At 37.7% G+C, this 21271-nt stretch overlaps 1 protein-coding gene across 1 annotated transcript in view; it reads left to right on the top strand.

Annotated features, from left to right (window-relative positions):
* Nucleotides 1-16599, top strand: part of LOC131036653 (zinc finger CCCH domain-containing protein 56) — a 63376-nt gene extending 46777 nt beyond the window's left edge. The window contains exon 2 of the mRNA XM_057968590.2: nucleotides 15601-16599. Within this exon, the coding sequence (XP_057824573.1) occupies nucleotides 15601-16160 (560 nt within the window). The 3' untranslated portion in view covers nucleotides 16161-16599. The remainder of the gene's footprint in view (nucleotides 1-15600) is intronic.
* The last annotated feature ends 4672 nt before the right edge of the window (nucleotides 16600-21271 follow it).

Here is a 21271-nt window from a genome sequence, read left to right as displayed (position 1 = left end):
TCTTTGGGGAACGAAAACTTCTCAGAGATGGGTGAGCTTGGACGAAACCCCAAGTCACAAAACTGAGGAATTCATCCAGAATTCTTGTTTGGACTACCAAATCAGCCTTTATCAGCAATTGCAGACCTGTAGCAGCAAGGAAACCAGTTTTAGGAAGCAATCAAAGGCAGCCACAACCATTTCCAGCTCCCACGTGGCCATTCCTAGATAGCCGTACCACCTTGGGGGCACCTGTGGTGTCAATTTCACCAATCAGCAGCAGTTTTGGTGGCCGCTGCCCTCGGCTTCTCGCAGGTTTGGAAAGTGTAGGGAATTCATTGTTAGGAGTAGCAATCAGCAAATAAACCTTTCCTTCAGGTTTAGATTGGCATATGTGATGGCTATCAGCAATTCAGTGTGGAAATTTGATCAAATTCAGTGATCTTGCCTGGGAGCCTGAAAGAAACTGTAGCAGTTTTGTCATTTCTTTCAATAATTGTTTTGATAATGATAGTGGATGCAAATAAATCTCATTGGAGGCATTGAATCTATTGGGGTGCCATTATATTGCAATTTATCAGGATTCTTCAATAAAACATTCAACCCCAAGCTTAGCGTTGGACTCCTGGTAGGGCTATTTGTCATTCTGATGAAATAATTCTTTCAAATTGAAATTATTGTTTTGCTGTTACGAATAATCAGAATTATAAAATTGTTTATCAGTCAATTATTTCTTTATATTTGGCATTCAAAACGTTCTATCATTGGCATTGAAACAAGCAAATACCCCTAAATACCTTCTGAGAATCAAACACATAAAAAAACCTGCCAAAGCATTCATAAAAACCCTTCAATCAGCAAGGTGGAAGTTCAGAAAAATCAGAGCAGCCTGGGTTGGGGATCTTTCACATTAAAGCTGTTTGATTCAAATGATTGGCCAAACACCAAAACTTGGCAAATCGTGCCAAACAGAGGTTAACGATATAAATTGACCCAAATAGTGTGCAAAATTTTATGCCGGATGCAACAAATCTTCCAGAATATGCAAATATTAAACTTCAGCAACAAATTGTGTGTAAATTGTGACAAATTTTGCAAATTGAACATTATTTTGTCGATCTAGCCAAATTTGCAAGAATCAAGCCAAATTCGCTCACTTCGATCTTCATATGAATTTGTTTGCAAAATCATTTGCATCTCCGTTGCACTAAAGATGCTCTGATACCATGTGAAAATTGCTAGGAATACTAGGCAAATGAAATCAAGAAAAGAGAGAGAATCGCAAAACAAACTGAATGTAGATATATTGAGTGAGGCGAGTAAAATGTGTAGAAAGGGGGTACATATATAGGAGAGATGTTCTACCTACCAGCCTACCTACTATGCCACATAGGCAAGCCATCTATGCAGCCACAAGTAGGATCAACACACAAACATGGATGTCATATTACTGAAGGAATTTGAATTGTGAACTTCTTGGTAGGCTTTGTACAAATCATTGCCAACCATATCCCATAAAGCTTTGTTGTTTGCAATGCAAAATGCTACCTCATGAAGATTTGCTAGGGTAAGAAGTTACTCACATAGACCTCTTTGAGAGGGGTTGACATGGCAAGGAACCACATTCATGCATATTCTTGAAGGGCATTAGCTTGCTTAGGGGTGGAATCTTGAGCTTTGAAAACCTACTCATAATGGTAGACAAAAGCTTGATTAATGGCAGGAAGCTTTATTATGAGTTGTGTCCTTTTGATACTTTGATAGTCTGACAATTTTGTGAGCACTAAAAGCTTGGAAAATTTCGTAGAAACTTCATTCCCAATTTGAGGTCCCTTGGTAGTGATTGAAAAATAAATTGAATGAATGATTCAATAATCGGATAATGTATATATAGAGATTACAAGACGACGTTCTAAATTAAGAACAAGTTGTTTAAAGTGAACTACCAAAAAGCTAAACACTAAATAAAGCTTGAAAGCTAATTAACTAAAAAGAAAAAGCTAAATGCTAAATAAAGCTTAAAAGCTAATTAAGTAAAAAGCTAAATGACCATTAAACAAGGAACTAAATATAGGTGACTAAAATATAATTAAATATTCTAATACCCTCCCTTAATGGTCATTCTATCTACTAACTACCCTACAGAAGACACTGCATGTCTTTTGATCACAAATGAAAAGAACACTCTGCTGCGGTGGAGACCCTCCCTGGATCTGAAAAGTGTTAATGACCAAGAAATACCAAATCCATCCAACCTGACGTTGGGTAACCAAACTGAAACTTGAAACCATGACTTTGAGGAAAATCGGCAAACCCTTTTGCAGAAGAGTATCAACTCCAAAACTGACTGCAAGATACCACAGTTGCAGATCGCCCTGGCAGGTGCGACCCAAACTAATTGCAACAAAGCACGATTTTGAGGAAAAAATCGTCAAACCATGAAATAGGAACCCTCAAAAAGAGAATTTACAATTTTGAGGAGAAAATAAAAAAACCAAGAAATCTGAGGGGTTACAAATCATCGTTTTTGTGGAAAAAAAGGGTAAAACCCAGATGACTAAAATCTTACGCGAACATCGTGGATTATAGATGAGATAATTTTTAAGGGAAAATTATAAACCTTGCGAACAATTTTTGAGGAAAAAATCGTGAAAACCCTCCCATGATTTTTTGTGGAAAAAATCAGAAAACCGACAGACAATTTTTCAGGAAAAAATCGTGAAAACCCTGGGACCTGTAAGATGAGGTCTGGCCTAAATCAATCTGATCAAGGCAACGATATTCAGATATCGTGAACATGCGTTGTTTCCAGGTGTTGTGGCAGTTGAACTTTTGACTGTGTTCCAACATGATGTTGGTCAAAGATGCCATCATGAAAATGGAAGTTGAACGAGGTCAACCTAGTGAAAGCATGAGACAAAAGAATCTGATTCAAAAATTAGAATAGAAGCAGCTGCACAAAAAATCTGAAACCCTGGAGGAGAATTCTGGCACGAATTCTAAGGTGCGAATTTCGAGGTTTTGAAGAAACCCAGAAATTAAAATTTTCTGCAAACTTAGAACCTAGATTTTTTCCTGAAAATTAATCAGAAAAAAATAATAATTCGCAGAAAATAAAAAATACCTCTGATTTTTGTGTAAAAAAACCAGAAAAATATTGACGAACGATTTTTTTTCAAAAAAACGCAAAACAAATAGGGGCAGAAACCCTAGGTCGGATGTACAACATAAACGGGGCTCAGAAGACACCAAAATTCTCGACGTCCACAAAATTAGCAGAAATTGTTGTCTGTTATAAAATTCCAAGGCAAATTTGCTGGCACAAAATTCGAGGCACCCAGAAAAATTTGAGACCAACCTAGAAAAGATCTCAAAAAACCCACCAAGAATCTGAAATCAGAATGCAAATCTGACAGCTCAAAAATCAAGGCACGAAAAATGATGCACCCAGAAAAATATGACGATGACCCAATTGAGGTCTCAAAAAACCCACCAAGAATCTGTAACCAGAATAAAATTTCGACTTGAACTGAAGAGTCAAAACCCTAGTTGAAAATTGTAGAAACCCTAGGAAAATTTTCAATTTGCAAAAAAAACTCCAAGTTGCAGGCCTGAAAATCTCCAGAACTTTAAAAAAACCATGAACTGCTGCCCAACACAAAAATTCGCCCACAAACCAGAAACCCTCAAAAAGCCTTCTAAAAAGCAAAATCTTTTTTTTTTATAAAAAAACAACAAAAAAAAAATCTGGGAAATATTCCAGAAAGAAGGCCATGAATTTTTATTAAAAAATTGGCCTAACTTTAAAGAATCCCATCGACCCGCTTTGATACCATGAAAAATAAATTGAATGAATGATTCAATAATCGGATAATGTATATATAGAGATTACAAGACAACGTTCTAAATTAAGAACAAGTCGTTTAAAGTGAACTACTAAAAAGCTAAACACTAAATAAAACTTAAAAGCTAATTAACTAAAAAGAAAAAGCTAAATGCTAAATAAAGCTTAAAAGCTAATTAACTAAAAAACTAAATGACCATTAAACAAGGAACTAAATATAGGTGACTAAAATATAATTAAATATTCTAATAGTGATAAGATCCATTCATAGTGATAGAATGATAGAATTAAGAGAATGTAGACGATGTATCTTACACAACACGAGGTGTGTATGGGCTAAGATGCCCTAATATCCAATATATGCAGAAATAGAATAAACTCATAAGGTAGGGTAATGCTGTACAGTAATCATTATGGAAGAAGCCACTCCATGCTATATCTCTAAGAGATCCCAAATACAATATCATGCTTACCTCATATCCTTATGATGATATTCACCCTCTTAATATAGACCCCCTCCTAATAATATAACTAATGGAGGTGTAAAACCAAAAACCTTGTAGGCCTCCTTGTTACCTAATATAATTCACAACTTAATTTAACTAATGTAAGGGATGTGTGCCCCATGTTGGCATATCCATCTGCTTATAATGTCATATCCCTAGGTACATAACATGCCTTCCCTCCTTGACATGTTTCGTCCTTGAAATATGAGCAAAAGATAAATAGTATGACTGTTGTAAGCTATTACAAATATGATGCTTTGACCAATCATCCGACCATCCATGATTGATTGTTATAGTGGCTTTTGACTGAATATGCCAATATCCCATCCTTAGCCACATTTTGTTGCACCCATTTGATTCCATTCCTTATCATAGTAAGTCCTTTGTTTCCATGGGTAGCCATTACTTGATGGAACCACTGATTGTTGTAATTGTTGCTTTGATTCCATGTCAGCCCATAGTGATTGGATTGTTGATTCTCTATACCATCCTTCCTCCATGATGGTTTCCTCCAAAATGATGTGGATGCATATATACTGTACCCTTTGCTATCACTGGAACTCCATATTAAAAATTACCCCAAAGAAATGATTATCAATATTAAAAACGACTCATAAGGCATTGTTGGTGGATCACATCCCTGGTCTGCTAATTAGGGTCACTGTTTGGTTGAAAGAAATCTAACAACACCTTAAATTATCTTGTGGTTGCTGCACAAAAAATGACTAGCTAGCCATATGACCAGACATCCAACAGAAATTAAAACTTGAAATTTTTTTCTTTGGCAAAGATGGAATGTCTAGGTTTGCATATCTTTGTTGAATGTTCTGTATTGTATATTTTCTTTTGATGCCTATCAGAAATTGGTGTGAAATTACTATGCTTAACTGGAACATATTCTTTATTATCTAAGTTGAAGTGAGGTTGTGAGAATGCCTCAAAAGTGCCAGCCAACTTTTTGTTCAAGAGGGCAGCATGATGGTCAGAAGTTGTGTTCTAACAAATCTAGGTTTATTCATTTCTTTGGATGACTACCTGTTGTGACCATTTCACACATCGCCCCATCGCAAATGGGGACCCCCTCTTTGCTCGCCTTTTGCTTCGTTCTTTAGGATTTTGTTAGTCAGTTAGTTGTCTGGATTTAGGGTCAAGCCTTAGGGTTTTTATTTTTGTCTTTTCAGGCCAAAATCCAGTCGTTTTTGAGAGCTTTTGAGCTTCCTTTTCTAGGATGCAAATTTTGAATGCAATGAATTCGCCAGAATGGTTTAATGTTCAATTGGAATGTTGATGCAGAGCTTAAATTTGTCTAGTGTTGAGAGTGAAGTGTGAATTTTTGTCCGATTGAATATTTTGACTAAATTTTGACCTTTTTGATTTTTGGTCCTGGGCTTTGGAAATGATTTGTTTTTGCCTTGTGAAGTGTTAAAATGTGAAAAATCATGTTATTTTGGCCTGTAGGAGCAAAATTGCTCCTGTCCCTCAGTGAAGGACGGGAGCTCATTTTCAAATATCTCACTATTCCTGCAGAGTCAAGACGAATTTCAAATTGGAAGTGATGGAGAACGGCGAAATCTTTCCATTGAATATAAATTGAAGATTTTCATGAGCACCGAAACGCCTCTAGGAGGAAAATCGCTCCTGTCCCTCAGTGAAGGACCGGAGCTACAAATCAAATTTTGCCTTGTCCTTGCAAGATTTCGTTGACTTGATGATTTGAAGAGGTCCAAAGGAAGATGCTTTACCAAATGAATATAATTTGAAGTGCTAACACAAAGGAGAATGGTCCATAATGCAAAGTTCGCTCCTGTCCCTCTCCAAGGGACCAGGGCGAAGTACCTTATAGCTCCCGTCCCTCTCCCAGGGACCAGAGCGATGTCCTTCATTGGGCAAAATCCAGGCAAAAATCAAGACAAGTTTACGTCCAAAGGCAAGGAAGAGCGTGAGATGAACTCATTGAATACAAATTGAAGATTTTTTAAACGTCCACAAAGATCCCAAAATGCCCAGTTCGCTCCTGACTCTCTCCAAGGGACCAGAGCGATTTTTGTTATAATTGATTTTCTTGCCAAGTTGCAAACGATATCAAGGCATGGATGAATGGAGTAGAGCATGACGAATCCGTTGAATATAAATTTGAACCTGACAAAATGAAATGAAGGCCACAAGAGATGGATCGCTCCTGTCCCTCTCCAAGGGACCAGGGCGATACAATGGTTATATTGCCTTTTACTTAAGTTTGAAATCGATCTAAGTCAGGACGAAGGGTGGCAAGAACATTTCAAGACATCTTCATCGAGCACAAGCACTTAAAGGTCATCACAATGAAGAGATTTACACTCTAAGACCCAGATCGCTCCTGTCCCTCAGGAAGGGACCAGAGCGATATCTCTATTATGGCGTAAATTTCAAAAGGCAAACAAGTTTCGAGCAACCAAGAGGGTCGAAAGGACATCATTTCACGTAATGAAGATGATTGCAAGTTGGTAAAAACAAGAACAAGCACATAATGATGAACTTCGCTCCTGTCCCTCAGGAAGGGACCAGGGCGATGTTGGATATATTGGCCATTTCATGCAAGGTTTACGTAAGATCAAGGGTTTGCAAGGTCTTAGAAGGTCCATGGCATGATTAGAGGGTGATACACAAAGATTTTGAACGTAAAATGATCACCAAGATGTACATAGGGACCATATCGCTCCTGTCCCTCTCCAAGGGACCAGGGCGATTTGCCTTGGACTCTCTATTTTGCTTCAAATGCGTGCTAAGTCAAGACTTCATAAGATTATACATGGTCCAAGGCGTTCTTTGAAGAGGACATGCAAGTGTTTTGAACGTCCAAACGTTGCTAATCAAGCTAAAGAGCTCATATCGCTCCTGTCCTTTGGACAAGGACCAAGGCGATCCCATCAAAAACACTCATATTCCTTCAAAGTTGAGGCAAGGCGAAGATGAACAAGGTAAAGGACGGCGTTTGGAAGACATCACCACAAAGATCGAAGTTTAAAGTTGCTAAGATTAAAGAGAAAGACATGGATCGCTCCTGTCCCTCTCCAAGGGACAAGGGCGATGATCCTCTCAAATGTCCGAACACTTCATGAAAACAAATGGAACAAGCGTAGAAGAAACAAGCAATGAAGTTATTCGCCCTACAATGAAAGTTCGAAGATCAAAGATGCATATTGAACGTGGAAACATGGAGATCGCTCCTGTCCTTTAGACAAGGACCAGGGCGATGAACACCCAAAGGCACTTATGCGCACATGCAAGGCAATCAAATTCGAAGGACCCATCAAAATGATCGATATTGAACATGGAAAGGAAGGAAATGAACGTTGAAGTTGCAAGAATCAAGACAAAAATCATGAATCGCTCCTGTCTCTCTCTAAGGGACCAGGGCGATGAGGTACGTCCCTTTCATTTTCATAATTTTGGCGCCAAATAAACATTTCAAATTTTCCTTAAATGCTAAGTTCGATAAAATTGAAAATCCTATTTAAATTAGCATTTAATATGGTGTTGATCATTTATTAATTATTTTGCCTTTATTTAAAAATCGAAATTTATAAATTAAAACGAAAGGCATTTAATTAATCATCAATTAATTAATAAAAATCGAATTTGAGCGCTCATATATGGAGGTCGGCCTTGCTATTTAATTAAAAATCATTTTTAAAAAATTGTTTTATCTCCAAAGTCGGCCTAAGGGCATGGAGAGGTGCAAGCGCTATATATGGAGGGTAAAAACTATTGTTTTCACATCATCATTTTTATCCCTCTACATGCGAATTAAGGAGAAGGAAGTGCGAAGTGTGGGGTGCGAATTCCATTCAAATCCAAGGTGGCGCTATTACATCAAAGATGGTGCGATACTTCATTTGAGCGAATTTGAAGACCACGCCAAAGGTGAACTTGAAGATCACGTTCAATCCAAAGGTGGCGAAGTTGATCTTTTGAGGAGATAACTTTGAAGATCATTTATACATCAATTTTGCCTAGGCGATCTTTTGTCTTTTTGCATTCTAGAGTTAGCTCTCTATTGAGGTATGGCGATTTGATTTTATTGCTTTATTCATTCATCGTCATATTTTAAGTTTTGAATTTTGAATTTCATTGCTCAATCTTTTGTTTTTAGGAAATGATAACTCTAGAGACTTATCATGAGGTTTCCTAAAAACTTTATCTCTCTAATCTATGTTATTTATTGCAAAATCAAGTTCTTATAATGAAATGGTGTGTAGGTATGGCGACCCCAAAGGCGGGAGCATCCACCAGTCGCTCAGCTCTCATGAAAGAAGATCAGAAGACCGAAGAAGTGGAGACCAAGATCGTGTCGAAGTGGAGCAGCATTGGAGATACAAACTTGGGGAACTTTAGCACGAAGAAGTTTCGAGAGGTCCCTTACATTGGCAAGCCATCACCTGTCGCCCGAAGAATAATAGAAAGTGGCATCATCAAGGCGGCCGGATTTCCTCCAGCTATTCAGTGCCACGAGTTGATGATCGAGTGTGCCCGCCACTACAATCCACAGTCCAGGACAATTGTGTCCAATGAGGGAAACACTTTAGCGTACCTTTCAGAGGAAGCTATAAGTGAAGCTTTCCATCTTCCAGAGCACAGGGACATGATATACAAGAGCATTGAAGGAGCCAGATCAGTGTACGATGATGATCCAGATGCTTGCTTAAGCATAATCAATAAGAACTGGCTACTCAAGAGTCGTCCCCGTCTAAGCAAGGTACCGAACACACCGCACAGGATTGATTTCCAGGAGGAGTACAGAGATTTGATTACTATGCTCAACAGAGTTACAGGAGCACCTCATGCCTTCTATTTTGAGAAGTGGATGTTTTACTTCATCCAGGTGATTGTTCAAGGAAAGGGTACAATACATTGGGCTAGGATAATTAGCCATTGCTTAGACGTACAGTTGAGGAGACTCAGGGCTACTAAGTCCTTCCACATGAGTTCATACGTCATCTATGCTTTGATCAGGAGTGTTGAGTACGCAGGACTACCTCACAGACGAGTGATTGGAAGAGGACCCGGCGAGGTCAGAGCTTGTGAATCCTATGCCTACTTGCATCATCCGCCAGGGAAAAACTATAAGTTAGTTAATGATACTTTCACGATGAACATCACAAGGACGTTGCAAGGAGGGATTCACAATAGATTATCTCAGGATGCCCAGGAATTCATCAAGAGGTACGGTGCTTGGTTCATTCAGTTTCCCAAGTTCACTTACATTAGAGTGCATGGATGTCCTTTACCACCATACATGTTGCCGAGGTATCCGACAGACAGAATTGTGTTACTTGAGGTAACAAGGCAGTTGGCAGCATATGTGAAGGCATTCAGACACAGACATCAGAATGGAGTCCAAGTACCTATTATTTTGGGTAATTCAGTCGAGGTATGTCCTAATGTCTTAGCCATGGATGACGCAGAGAAGGAGTTAGCCTTGTATTCTTTTTCATCTTTTGCTTGGAGAAATAGTTTTGATCCACATGGACATTTAGAGGAGACGGTCGGTAGAAGATTTAGACATGAGCATCAACTTGAAGATTTTATGATGAACCTCCTAGATGATCTTGAAGTGAAACGAAAGATACATTCTAGATTGCCTTTGGATTTCATCAGGAAATGCAGGATTTACAGAGTGGCCGACCAAGCTCAGGACAATGGCAGGCACATCCAGTCTTCCTATGATAGAGAAAGCAAAACAATAAGGTTGGATTGGAATGAGCCCGAGGTCGTGGATTTAGATGCTTTGATGGCACCAGTCTTGTCTTGTACTCGCAGATGGGTAGACGTTCAGCATCAGAAGTTGAGAGAACAAGGCATAGCTATGTCTTTTACTTTGGAAGAGAAACCAGCCGAAGGTGGAGCAAGTGTGAGTGAAGGCAATCCTAATCCTAGGAATTCAGGTGAAGGTAACCTTCGATGTGCCAGTGAGGGCAATCTCCATCCGAGAGGTTCGAAGAGAAAGGAAAGATCAGAAAAGAAAGGGCATTCCAAGAAAAAGCAAGGTGCCAACAAAGATCAAACACCAGGTACTTCTTCCAGACCAGAGGATAGAACAATTCGAGTGGAAGAGTCCATGGAGTCGATGGTACAGAATGACAGGCAGGAAAAAGGACAGGCACAGCATGTTTCATCGGATGGATCTCTCCAAGACTATGATTTAGAAGAAGATAATGAAATAACATCTCCTCCCAGACAAGAAGAAATAGTACATAAAGAAATTCAAGTTCAAGAGACAAGATCGAATATCCCAGATTGGTTGAAGGAAAGATTGACTAGGGTGATCGTAGTTGAAGACGAGGACAATGCAATTGATTTAGAGAGCCTTGTTGGATGTTCACATGTGATAACAGAGAAGAAGAAGGCTACAAAGATGTCCAAGATGATTCGAGATGAGACTGGATCTAGAAAACTGCAGATAGCTACACCGGCAGCAGATAATATGAGGGTGAGATCCTAGCAGAAGATTATGATATACAGACTATTGAGTTAGGACCATCCACAGCAGAGCAGACAATGGATGATGCTACCGACACATTTGAGGCATTGAAGGACAAGCTTAGAGAAGAAGTGGAAAGGAATAGAAAGCTTGAGAGAGAGGTCGGTGCATGGAGGACATATTTCAGTCACATCAATGAACCTTTGGGACGTCAGGATCCAGTTAGATCACCAGTGCAGGCATTGCCCCTTCAATCGATCAATGAAGCAGAAAGATTCAAGATCCTGGTCCAGCGTACATGTAGTTGGATGGATAGATCTCATACAGTGGCCATTGAGTTTGTTGCAAGGATGACGAAGATTATTCATCAGGCTATCCAAGTTCTTGAGATAATCCACAAATTGATGGTAACAGTAGCTGCATTTGCCCATACCAAGGACGTTATCATCCCTGTCTTGAAAGTAATAAGACATACATCCAGAAGAATTTTAGCGCAGGAGAGGATCTTGGAAGGTGATTCTCACAGTTTATTTCAGTGGTCAACCTTACTCCATATAAAGAGTGTTCTCTTCGAGGACATCAGTGTTAGATGTGGTCAAGTTGAGGAGGTGATCAATCCGATCCAGGACAGAGTATTTGAGGTACTTCGTACCATTCTTGGCAGAGGGATCGAGGTCGAGACAGATGTGGATATGCAAGAATTTGAGGATAGAATCAAGATCATCTTTCGCAAGGACGCAGATGTTACAGATGAGCAGTATGATCAGATGTTTGCCACCATGCTCTTGATTGATAGAACGAAGGAACTTGAACCTACTTGGGACGCAGCTCTTCTAGATGCATTCGATCAGGTCATCCACTTAGAAGAGAGTATCAAGAATCTTCCCGAGATTCCAATCACAGAAATCGAAGGAATCGTGACAAAATTCATTGCATATGCTAAGAAAGAGAATTGGAAAGGGAATAAGATTCTAGATGAAAGGTTGTTACAGATGACATGACATCTTATTTCTCATTGGTTAATACCTCCTAGGTTTTTGTGCCGAATTTAATATTTGGCTATGTATTTAATATCGTTCAGTAAAAAGGAGGTCATTTGTAACAAACCCTAATTAGGGTTTAGGTGTCATGATCTTGTCCATTGATTTACTTTCAATCTGGACCTTTCATTGTAACTGGGGATGCTATTTATACCCCCATTTTTCATTTCATTGGGTAATAGATAATAGAGTAATAGTCAGATAATAGTCAATAGTTGATGTAAGAGAGATTAGAGTTAGAAGCAATTTTATTTTGTAGCAAGATTGAGTCTCGAAGAGAGAAATTCAAGCAATTGTTGTACATGATGACTTGGAAATCAATAAAATATTGAAGTTATGGTGCTTTGTTGCAAATTTCTTGAGTTATCTTCATGGTTGTTTGATACACTTGAATCGTGCTCAATCGAAGTAGTTTGTTAATTTGAAAGACTAAGTGTGAGATCTGATATTTGGTAGGATTCGTAATCCAAACCACTAGCTTCTTGCTGATTGTAGGAACGCCTTGAGTGGTCGACTGGAGAACACTTTGAGTCCTTAATCTTCAATTATCATTGTGTCTTGGATATGTACCTTCGTAGTAGTGTCCTTGATCTTTGATGCATTGAATACCATTATATTACCTTAGAAGATCGCACTAATTTCAATCGAGTTGTTATCTTTTTGCAAAATTGAAGTTGGTTGAGTCTTGCCAAATCTCGTCCATACTAAGTCATTCATAGGGTTAGGCTAGATTAGACCTCTTTAAACCCTATCTTTTGCTATTTTTGAAAGTTCCTTTTAGTTTAGTAAAATCTTCGAGCTTTAGAATGCGTAAGACCCCTTGGAGGAAACAGCAAATCACATCATACCACTAAAAAAGCTTGTCCACACGTAGAGACCCTACTAAAAGAACCTTGGAGTCTACCTAACTGATCCTTTTTGCAGATCTTCAGCAGTTAGAGACTATTTTCTCAAGAGAGGATAAGATGCCTATTGGTATTTTATTCTGTGTATGATTGTGTATAAAATACACGTCAACACTACCCATGGGGTGAAGAGATACTAAGCTCTTCTCCATTGTTTATAGAGGTTTTGAATCTGAGACATTCGGAGTCTTTGGTGGCATACCACTATTAGCATGTTATTTTTTGGGCCCATAGTTCTGGTTGTTCTTGTGGCTCCTCACCAATCCTTACTCCGTTTTTTGGTTAGGAGTGTCATTGGCTTGGCTCTAGGAGTAACAAGGAGACAATCCTTCATCTTGTTCTCAGAGGATTGGCACCTATAGCAGGTGTCAAGCAAGTCGAGATAAATGACTTTTTTTTGTGAATTTGAATGTCAACCTAGTCCTTCAGATCTTTAAGAAGATTTTGTTAAGATACAAACATATACTTGGGGGGGTGAGTGAATCAGTATATGCCAAATATCAACTTTAAATATATATCATTAGGATCATTACCGGATCTTAACTTTAACATCAAAGCAACTAAGCAAATGATAAACACAATCACACATCAACACATGAGAACACTAGATATAGGTGAAAACCCAGAAGGGAAAAACCATGGTGAGAACAACTGCTTGGATCTACTGCCCAAATCCAGCCTCACAAAGGTAATAAAGATCTCATGATATTTTGTAGGCACCAACCTACAGGACAACCTCAAATGAAGACATCAATCCCCAATTACATTTGTAGGCACCAACCTACAGCATATATCAATTCTCTAATTCAAGAATTATTGAGCACCGACTCAGATAATGACGCATCAACCTCAAATACAACAAAATATATGAATGATATGTCATGCAGACCTTCAAAGCTTAGCCTGCATTTCTCTGATCTGATCTACTTCAGATACTCTCACAGTGTGCATGATATTGGCATTTCAATTTGCACGTTTTAACACAAATTGAGTAGACAACTTGCACAACTTTTGCCACAGTTATCAGTCTGACTCACACACACTTGGAATGAATCTAATCAGCATTGTATGTGCATTCCAACATTAATTACATGCTTAAGTCGGCCAAGAATGTATTTTCAACATCTGCAATTCAGCCAAAAGAATAAGCCTTAAACCAATCATGTAATAGGTCCGGTCCAAAAAGTCAACATGTTACACCAGGAGAGGGATCATGCTAGGCATTACCCAACATGAACTCAACTGGTCCCAAACAACCTTCGCATGCTTCCTCCAGTTGGTGTACATTGCAATACTATGGTGCATTCATCAGGAACATCAGCACAAACAAAGAACTAGTGCAATGCACACTCTGTCAACTCTAACATTCTTTCTTGAGCTCCACCTCTGAAACTTGGATGGATTTGTCTTCAAGAGTAGCCTTATTTGTCGTCCAAACCACAAGTCATAAAACATCATTGCAGTAGAATGCGGTACAAAACACTATGCCAGTGCCACTAGGTGCACATACAGTCTCTGAGCAACAAACGTCAGAAATATACCACAGAGGCTTCTGGACTACCGCAAATGACTATAATAGGTTCATGATGATAGCATTAAACTTTCTGCAAGATAGCTCTCCAACATAATTGAGATCTGTTCTTCGTTGTACTCAAATATTCTGACGCGACATGACAGAAGTAATTAAAATTAGAGCAACCTTCCGGATACCTTGACATTGAGGAGAACACAATGATATTATTTGCAGTACCCATGACATATACCTTTGACATCAATGACAACACGTTAAACAGATTTTTAATTATTCCCCAATGATGAATCTGTTATGTGAGAGCTCAGTTGATTTTAGCCTCTGGCTTTGGCTATTTGTGAATTGTTCTTTTAGTGTCTTGCCACTTAAGCATGGTAGCTAGGTGTGAAGGGTGCTAGGCAGTGTGGAAAGGACCATTTATTTTCTTTTTACAAGCACTCTTATAGTTATCATTGTTTAAATTGAAATTGGAGCATGTGGCTCAGCTTAGTGTGTGCTAGGTAAAATAATTGGTAGATATTTCCATCCATTACCTAGTTTCTGTGAAATTTAATACCACAATATTACACATCATTTCCTATTCCAAGCTGCTGTATATGTTTGTGTATTAAAGAATATAGAGTGCGAGGAAGATTTGAAATTGTGGTGAAAGCCTGTTTAATATCAGGATTTGGAAGATACAGGTTTATTCATGGAGAGTTTCAATGCAATATAATAGACTGAAAATCTGAGTTGGCGAGTTTATCCTGCTTTTACAAGATGGTTAGCCTTAACATATCATACAAATCACGAAACTATATCCATGCCGATATGCTGGGGTATTTTGAACATGTGATGATAAGATTTTCATATAAACTGGCACTACAATCAGTAAGGAATCAGGGCTGTTGATAAACATACATCGTCTGGTGTAATAAGGCAATTTTTAATATATGGTTTCTTATATGTTCTACTGATGTCTATGTATCTTTGTGGATGCCATACGGTTAAATCAATTCCTTATTTGTCTCATATTCATTTGTCTATGTAACTGATTTTCATTTGGCTTGCTTGGTACAATCCTATTACATGTGATTCTTATTTTAACCAGGTAGACTACTGAGTAGGTTTATTAAAAACCTCTCAATTTGCACTTTAATTGTATGCATTATTTAATTCAGATTTCAAGATGTTTATCTTTTTTTTTACGATTTGATCTAGGGTGTGCTACTGTCGTGCCAAATTTTTTTAAGTATTGCTTTATCATCACCTTGTTGAGCTGCAAAGCTTTCTAAATGACAAAGTCAGGCCAGATTAGTTCTCTAATTTTATTATTTATTCTGCTTTATTTGACAGAACTCCAGAAATATGGTGGAGGTTTATTAGATTCAGAAAATGGGGCTACATCTGCTGGGCTTCGTAATGATTTTAAGCAAATTGCTTCATCCATGAAACCTCACACAGAACCGGGAGTAGGACCTCAATATTCTGTGTTTAACACTGACAACTATACCATGGGAATCTCAAACCAAAGATCTATTGGTAACATTCAAGGTCAGAGGCAAGGTCAAAGGGCTTTTCCAAAATGGAAAGGACCAGACAAAATCAGTCAAATTTATGGTGATTGGATTGATGACAATGAATGGGAATATACAAATCTTTCAACTGTGTTGCAGCCTGAGGAAGCAAGCCAGATTAATGAAGAAGAACCTCAAGATGCTCGAATAAAAAAGATTGAAAAGTTGCAAAATAAATCTCAGGGTCAAACAAACATTCCATTTTTCAAGGGTATAGCTGAACAACATAATAATCGAAATCGATTTTCAAAAGGTGGAAGTAAAGGCAGAGACATGACATCTTTAGGTGCAAACTTTGATCAAGTTTATGAAGATGATACATTGGTGGGGGAGCTCTGACTTGTGCATTTACAAGTTGAGCAACTTGTTTGTTTTTTGGGTGCCGGAGCAAGCAAAACAATCACTTAAGGCAAGTTTTGTGATTTAACATTACCTGAATGTTCAGCCAGGGCAAGTTTGGCTGAATATAAATTAGTTGAATTTATTGTAATGCAAAACTAAAGGATCATTCTCATCTTGTTCCTGTTTTGCGTATCTTTATTTTAGCCTTCATTCTTGGCTTTGGAGAGTTGTGTTTCCTACCATGTAGTATTTTAAAATTTTGTCTTCCACAACAAACAAATTTGAATATGGCTATTCTTGTACCATAAATACTCAAACAGGAGTTTGGCTGTTGTTGCACCCTTCATGGGTAGAAAAGTGGACATTTATTTATTTTCCTGCACAAGGCAGGATTAGGGTACTAATTTTTCAATACAGTAACAGGTTCTTTGATCAATGGCCGTGATTTGTGTGTTTTTGGGTAATTTGCTGCTTGCAAAGTTCTGAATAGCATTAGATCCAAATGCATTACTTATATTTTAATTGCGCTTCTTTATTGGTAGGTTCCCCTTGTTGGGGTGTCCCTTTAGTTTAGATGACCAAAGGGCAATTCTTTTGTCAAATTTATCTAGGACTTGCACCTGGTTATGTATGTTGGGGCATGCCAAACTCAGAATAGAGTGTGGTAGTATATATTATTCAAAATATAATATTTGTTCACTGATGTATGTAAATGTCACTTGGGGATTTTGAACACATACCCCTGCTATGAATGCCCCGATGATATACTGGTTTAGCTCATCCCATTTGACAATCATTTGTAGAACTTAACATAATTTCATTTACGTTTTTGGATTTTAGTTTATTATCCAAATGATTTAGTTTGTGATACTTGTTATGCAGTAAATTGTTCAAAACGTTAATGCAAACAAAACACTTTTTTCCAGAAGCTTGTTTCCCTCAGTCACATGAACTGTTCATGATTATATTAAATTGTTCTTTTGCATTCGGGTAAAAAGTAAAACTTGTGCTGACAAATACAAATATCTATTTTTTTCTGAATTTCATAAATTTTTCATATGTAAAGAATATTTGTTCCCTAATTTTAATTTCATGGTGCACCATCTCAATCAATGCAGAATTCTGATTTTAGCATTGTTGATGTTTTGAGTTCTCAAGGGGTTCTTCACAAGGATGTCAACATTTGATCCAAAACCTTCATCTAATAGGGTCAGATCTGCAAAATCTATGTCTGAGATATTCTATTACATTCTGTTATTTTAAAATCCAATTCAGATTAGCTGGGATTGCATAAAGGTTTAACTATATAGTGTTTTTCCCCTTAACATCAAGTGCAAGTTCGTAGAATGACAAATATAGAGTTGGTAGTTCTGGAAATCTCATTGCATTTTCTATTGTTGAAGCAAGGAAGAGCTGAATATAGTTTCAGATCTGTACTTGTGATATCAGTCATTAATTTATACATTTGTTGTGAATTATGTATTCCTTTATAATATTCCATATGAGTGCCCGCCTAGCACCTGAAATTTATTCATTTATAAAACCATCCTCCTGTATTTAAACTTCATTTTTAATCTACAATCCTTTTTGTTAATCTCATTTTCTAGAACCCTGGTGCGCTCTGGCTGTCCTTTCTTTCAAAATATTAACTCCGTCAGGCTTGCCCTTGTCTGATTGTTTTTCGTCATTCCTTGTTTCCTTGATCCACTTATCCATGTCCTTTTGTAGAACTAGTTTCTCTAGCTAACGCATGGCCCTCATTTTTGGTGAAATCGGCATAATTAAGAGTTTCAAATTTGGAATCTTGTTTCCGCAGCATTCACTTTCTAGTTGAGTGCATATTGTTGTTTGTAACTAGGGCTATATAGGGTTCGGATTGCCTTAAGGCAACATCTGAACCCTTTTAGGTCTGGGCCCTAAAGGGTAACGTGCCCCAAGTCTAGGCCCTGCCCTATTCCTCATGCTACCCTAAATACACACAGCATAATAATATTGGCGCCAAAACTTAAAGGAGGCCGACTTGCAAATAAGGGTTAAAGGTGCATATAAATAAAAGACATTTCACAAGTCAAATACAATCATTCATTCTCAAGCATTCAGCAAATCAGCTCTGCATGAAAAGTGTGAATTTACACTAGGAGGGTGCGAACTTGTCTAGACTTATGCGAATTTGTCCAAGAGGACAAAGGCAATCTTTGGCGCAGACTTGAAGAGCTTAGAAGTGCAGATCTGTCATACAAGAAGGGATCAAATCTAACAAAGAAGATAAGTATTGTACTTGTGATATTAAGGGAGAATATATAATTTGACCTGTGGGTCTTTAATGCTGGGTTTTTCCTCTTTGGAGGTTTTCTCAGGGTATTTGTGTTTGTCTCTTGTTTACTTCCTTCATTTTTGAGTTTATTGAATTATGATTTACTAAAATGTTACAAATCTGATTAACAAACTAGGGCATAATTAAAGGACATAAATCTGATTACTAATCTAGGGCACAAAATTACATGGTATCAGAGCTAAGGTTATGCTAACATTCAGATTTCAGTAAGCTTTTACTTTTGGTTGATGTTCGTTTTTCAGATTAAGATAATGGCAGGGTTGAAGTAGAGGATAGAGTTGATGGGGCACTCAATTTTGCCTCCTGGAAAGTTTGTACCCTTTGAGGGGAATGACTTACTAAATGTTTGGGAATCAGATTGAAGAATAAGGACATTGACAGGTCCACATCAAAGGTATGAAGGATTCAATCAAATAAGTGTCTTCATTCCCCTGCGCTCAAGAAGGGTTCACTTCTCTTGAGCATTTGCATCGGTGTGCCTTGCTGTTATAACACTAGTTGGGGTCTTATCTAAAAGCTAAGGATGTTCTCACTTATTTTCTATCACATCAAGAGTATTATCGAGGGTTTGCATATTTTCTAGGTTTTGTAATTACTTAAATTTCTGTGTGTCAAGTATTTTGGTCTAAACCCTACATTGATATATATTTCATGATTTTTAACCCTTGATGTGATCTGATCCAATATTAATGATGATTGGAGTTTTTTTATTGAATGGTAGATTTATTTTGCTACTAGACATGCAACACTCTATTATTGGACCTAGTTGTTGTTGCTAGGCATGAAATGCCAAGCTTCCCTTGTCCCATTGTTGTTGTTTTGTGTTACTTGATGGCACAAAAGGTAACTCTTCCGATTGGTTGTGATCATTCCAACACCTTGGCAAGGTATGCCTCTTATTGCTGGATGATTGGATCTGTGTCTTCGTAGGGCTTCTCTAGACAATGATACATCATTGTTAATTGGTTATGATGATGCTTTGATGTTCTGTCTTACATAGTAGAGGTTAGTATGTGCTGCAGTAAATAGCATATGTAGGAAGAATGAAGATGAATGATTCAAAAAGACAGTGGCTTCCTCTTGTGATTAGCATTGAGGTTACTACAGGTTGAGGTAAACATTTCACTTGTTAGTTTATTCTACTTCCATCAAAGCTGAATATAATTAGGATCTTGTTCAGCTAGTCTGAAGATTCCGTTCCATTTGATATTTATCAAACATATGTATGTGGCCAACTATATATTGTGATTGAGTCACTAAGGTTTATCAATTTCATTGTTCAAATAACTTGGTTATGTACATCGCTTGCCTGAAACTGACATTTGTTCTTCTGATCAGCATATAAGGTTCCTTTCAGGCATGGCTATTCAGATGTTGACTAGTTTGTACATCAACCTCTCATTTAACTCTCAGGGTCAAAAGTGAAGGGGAAGGTTGGCCTCTCAGCTTTCAGAGATTCTTGGGCTTGAATAGCTTAAGGATGCTGGAGGATTAATAGCCAATGAAAAGATAAGCCTTCTTTTATGATTAATTATATTTGATTTTAATTTGATTGTTCTCTTCAAGTTAATATTTGATTCAAGTTTCAGAGGGAGCTTGAAATAGCTATGAAATCCTATACAAACCTTCAGCTCATCTCCTTACTGAAAAGATGACTAAAGGTATGTCATAGGGACCTTTCATAGAAAGTGAAAATAAGGGAAATGAAAATTTAGTATCTTCAGATTTATATGATGAGTGCTTTCTTTATTGATTCTTATATTTGATTGTCAAATGTTAAGGATTAAGAGGGAGTCCTATAATGATTACTTGGTATGAAAGAATTGACAATCATTTGACAAGTCTAGGGTTTTGTAAAGGTCTAAAGTATTTGAAATGATAATACTGATTTCATATATGGATGAGTGTACTCTAACTAATGTCAACAGTCTAAACATTGGATATAAGTTAGGATTATGTCAAGGATCCAACAAAATTATTTTAAATCAATTATATTTTGAGACTTAGAATGATAGATTGCAAACTTATATGGAAACTAACTTGAAGAAGTTGAGGATGTCTGTAGCTAAAGTTGATTTTGCAGATTCATTTGAAGACAGGCTGTTGATTGGCGAGTGCTTCATGAACAAGGCTAAGCATGATTGTTGCTAAGCATGCCCCGAAATACTTTTCAAAGCACAGATGATTGTGAGTTGAAGCTGTAATCACCTTAGAAGATTATCTCAGGTTCTGATTGAACAAGAAATGCTACAGATAAGGAAGACAGATCAAACATTTCCTTCAACTTGGATACTCTATGATCCATTGGGCCTACAATGAACAGTCATTAGTTGCATTGAGTACTGTTGAAGCTAATTCACTGTTGCAAGTGTTGCCTTAAGAGAAGCAGTGTGGCTTCTCAAAATTCTTGTTAAAGTTATTTGATTTATTATCAAAATTGTATATAAATATTTGACAATTCAATGTTTTATGGCAGGACAATTCTGTGTTGCAAATGTTCTCACCAAGTCTCTTGAAGCTTGAGATAGACTTGGAGCTGTGAAGAACACCGCCTTGGTTGAGAGGGAGTCTCAACCTCAGTGATACATTGTGTTGTATCAAACCACCCTCTGCGGGCAATGTAAGGTGTTATTGTAATCTTCTCAGGGAGAAAAGTAATTGTTAACCATCCTCTGTGGGCAATGTAAGATGGTATTGTAATCTTCTCAAGGAGAAGAGTAATTGTTAACCATCCTCTGTGGGCAATGTAAGATGGTAGAAAAGATCCTCTCCA

Source organism: Cryptomeria japonica, chromosome 1 (assembly GCF_030272615.1).
Source record: "Cryptomeria japonica chromosome 1, Sugi_1.0, whole genome shotgun sequence".
NCBI classification, from domain to species: domain Eukaryota; kingdom Viridiplantae; phylum Streptophyta; class Pinopsida; order Cupressales; family Cupressaceae; genus Cryptomeria; species Cryptomeria japonica.
This window is presented reverse-complemented; position numbering and strand designations above follow the sequence as displayed.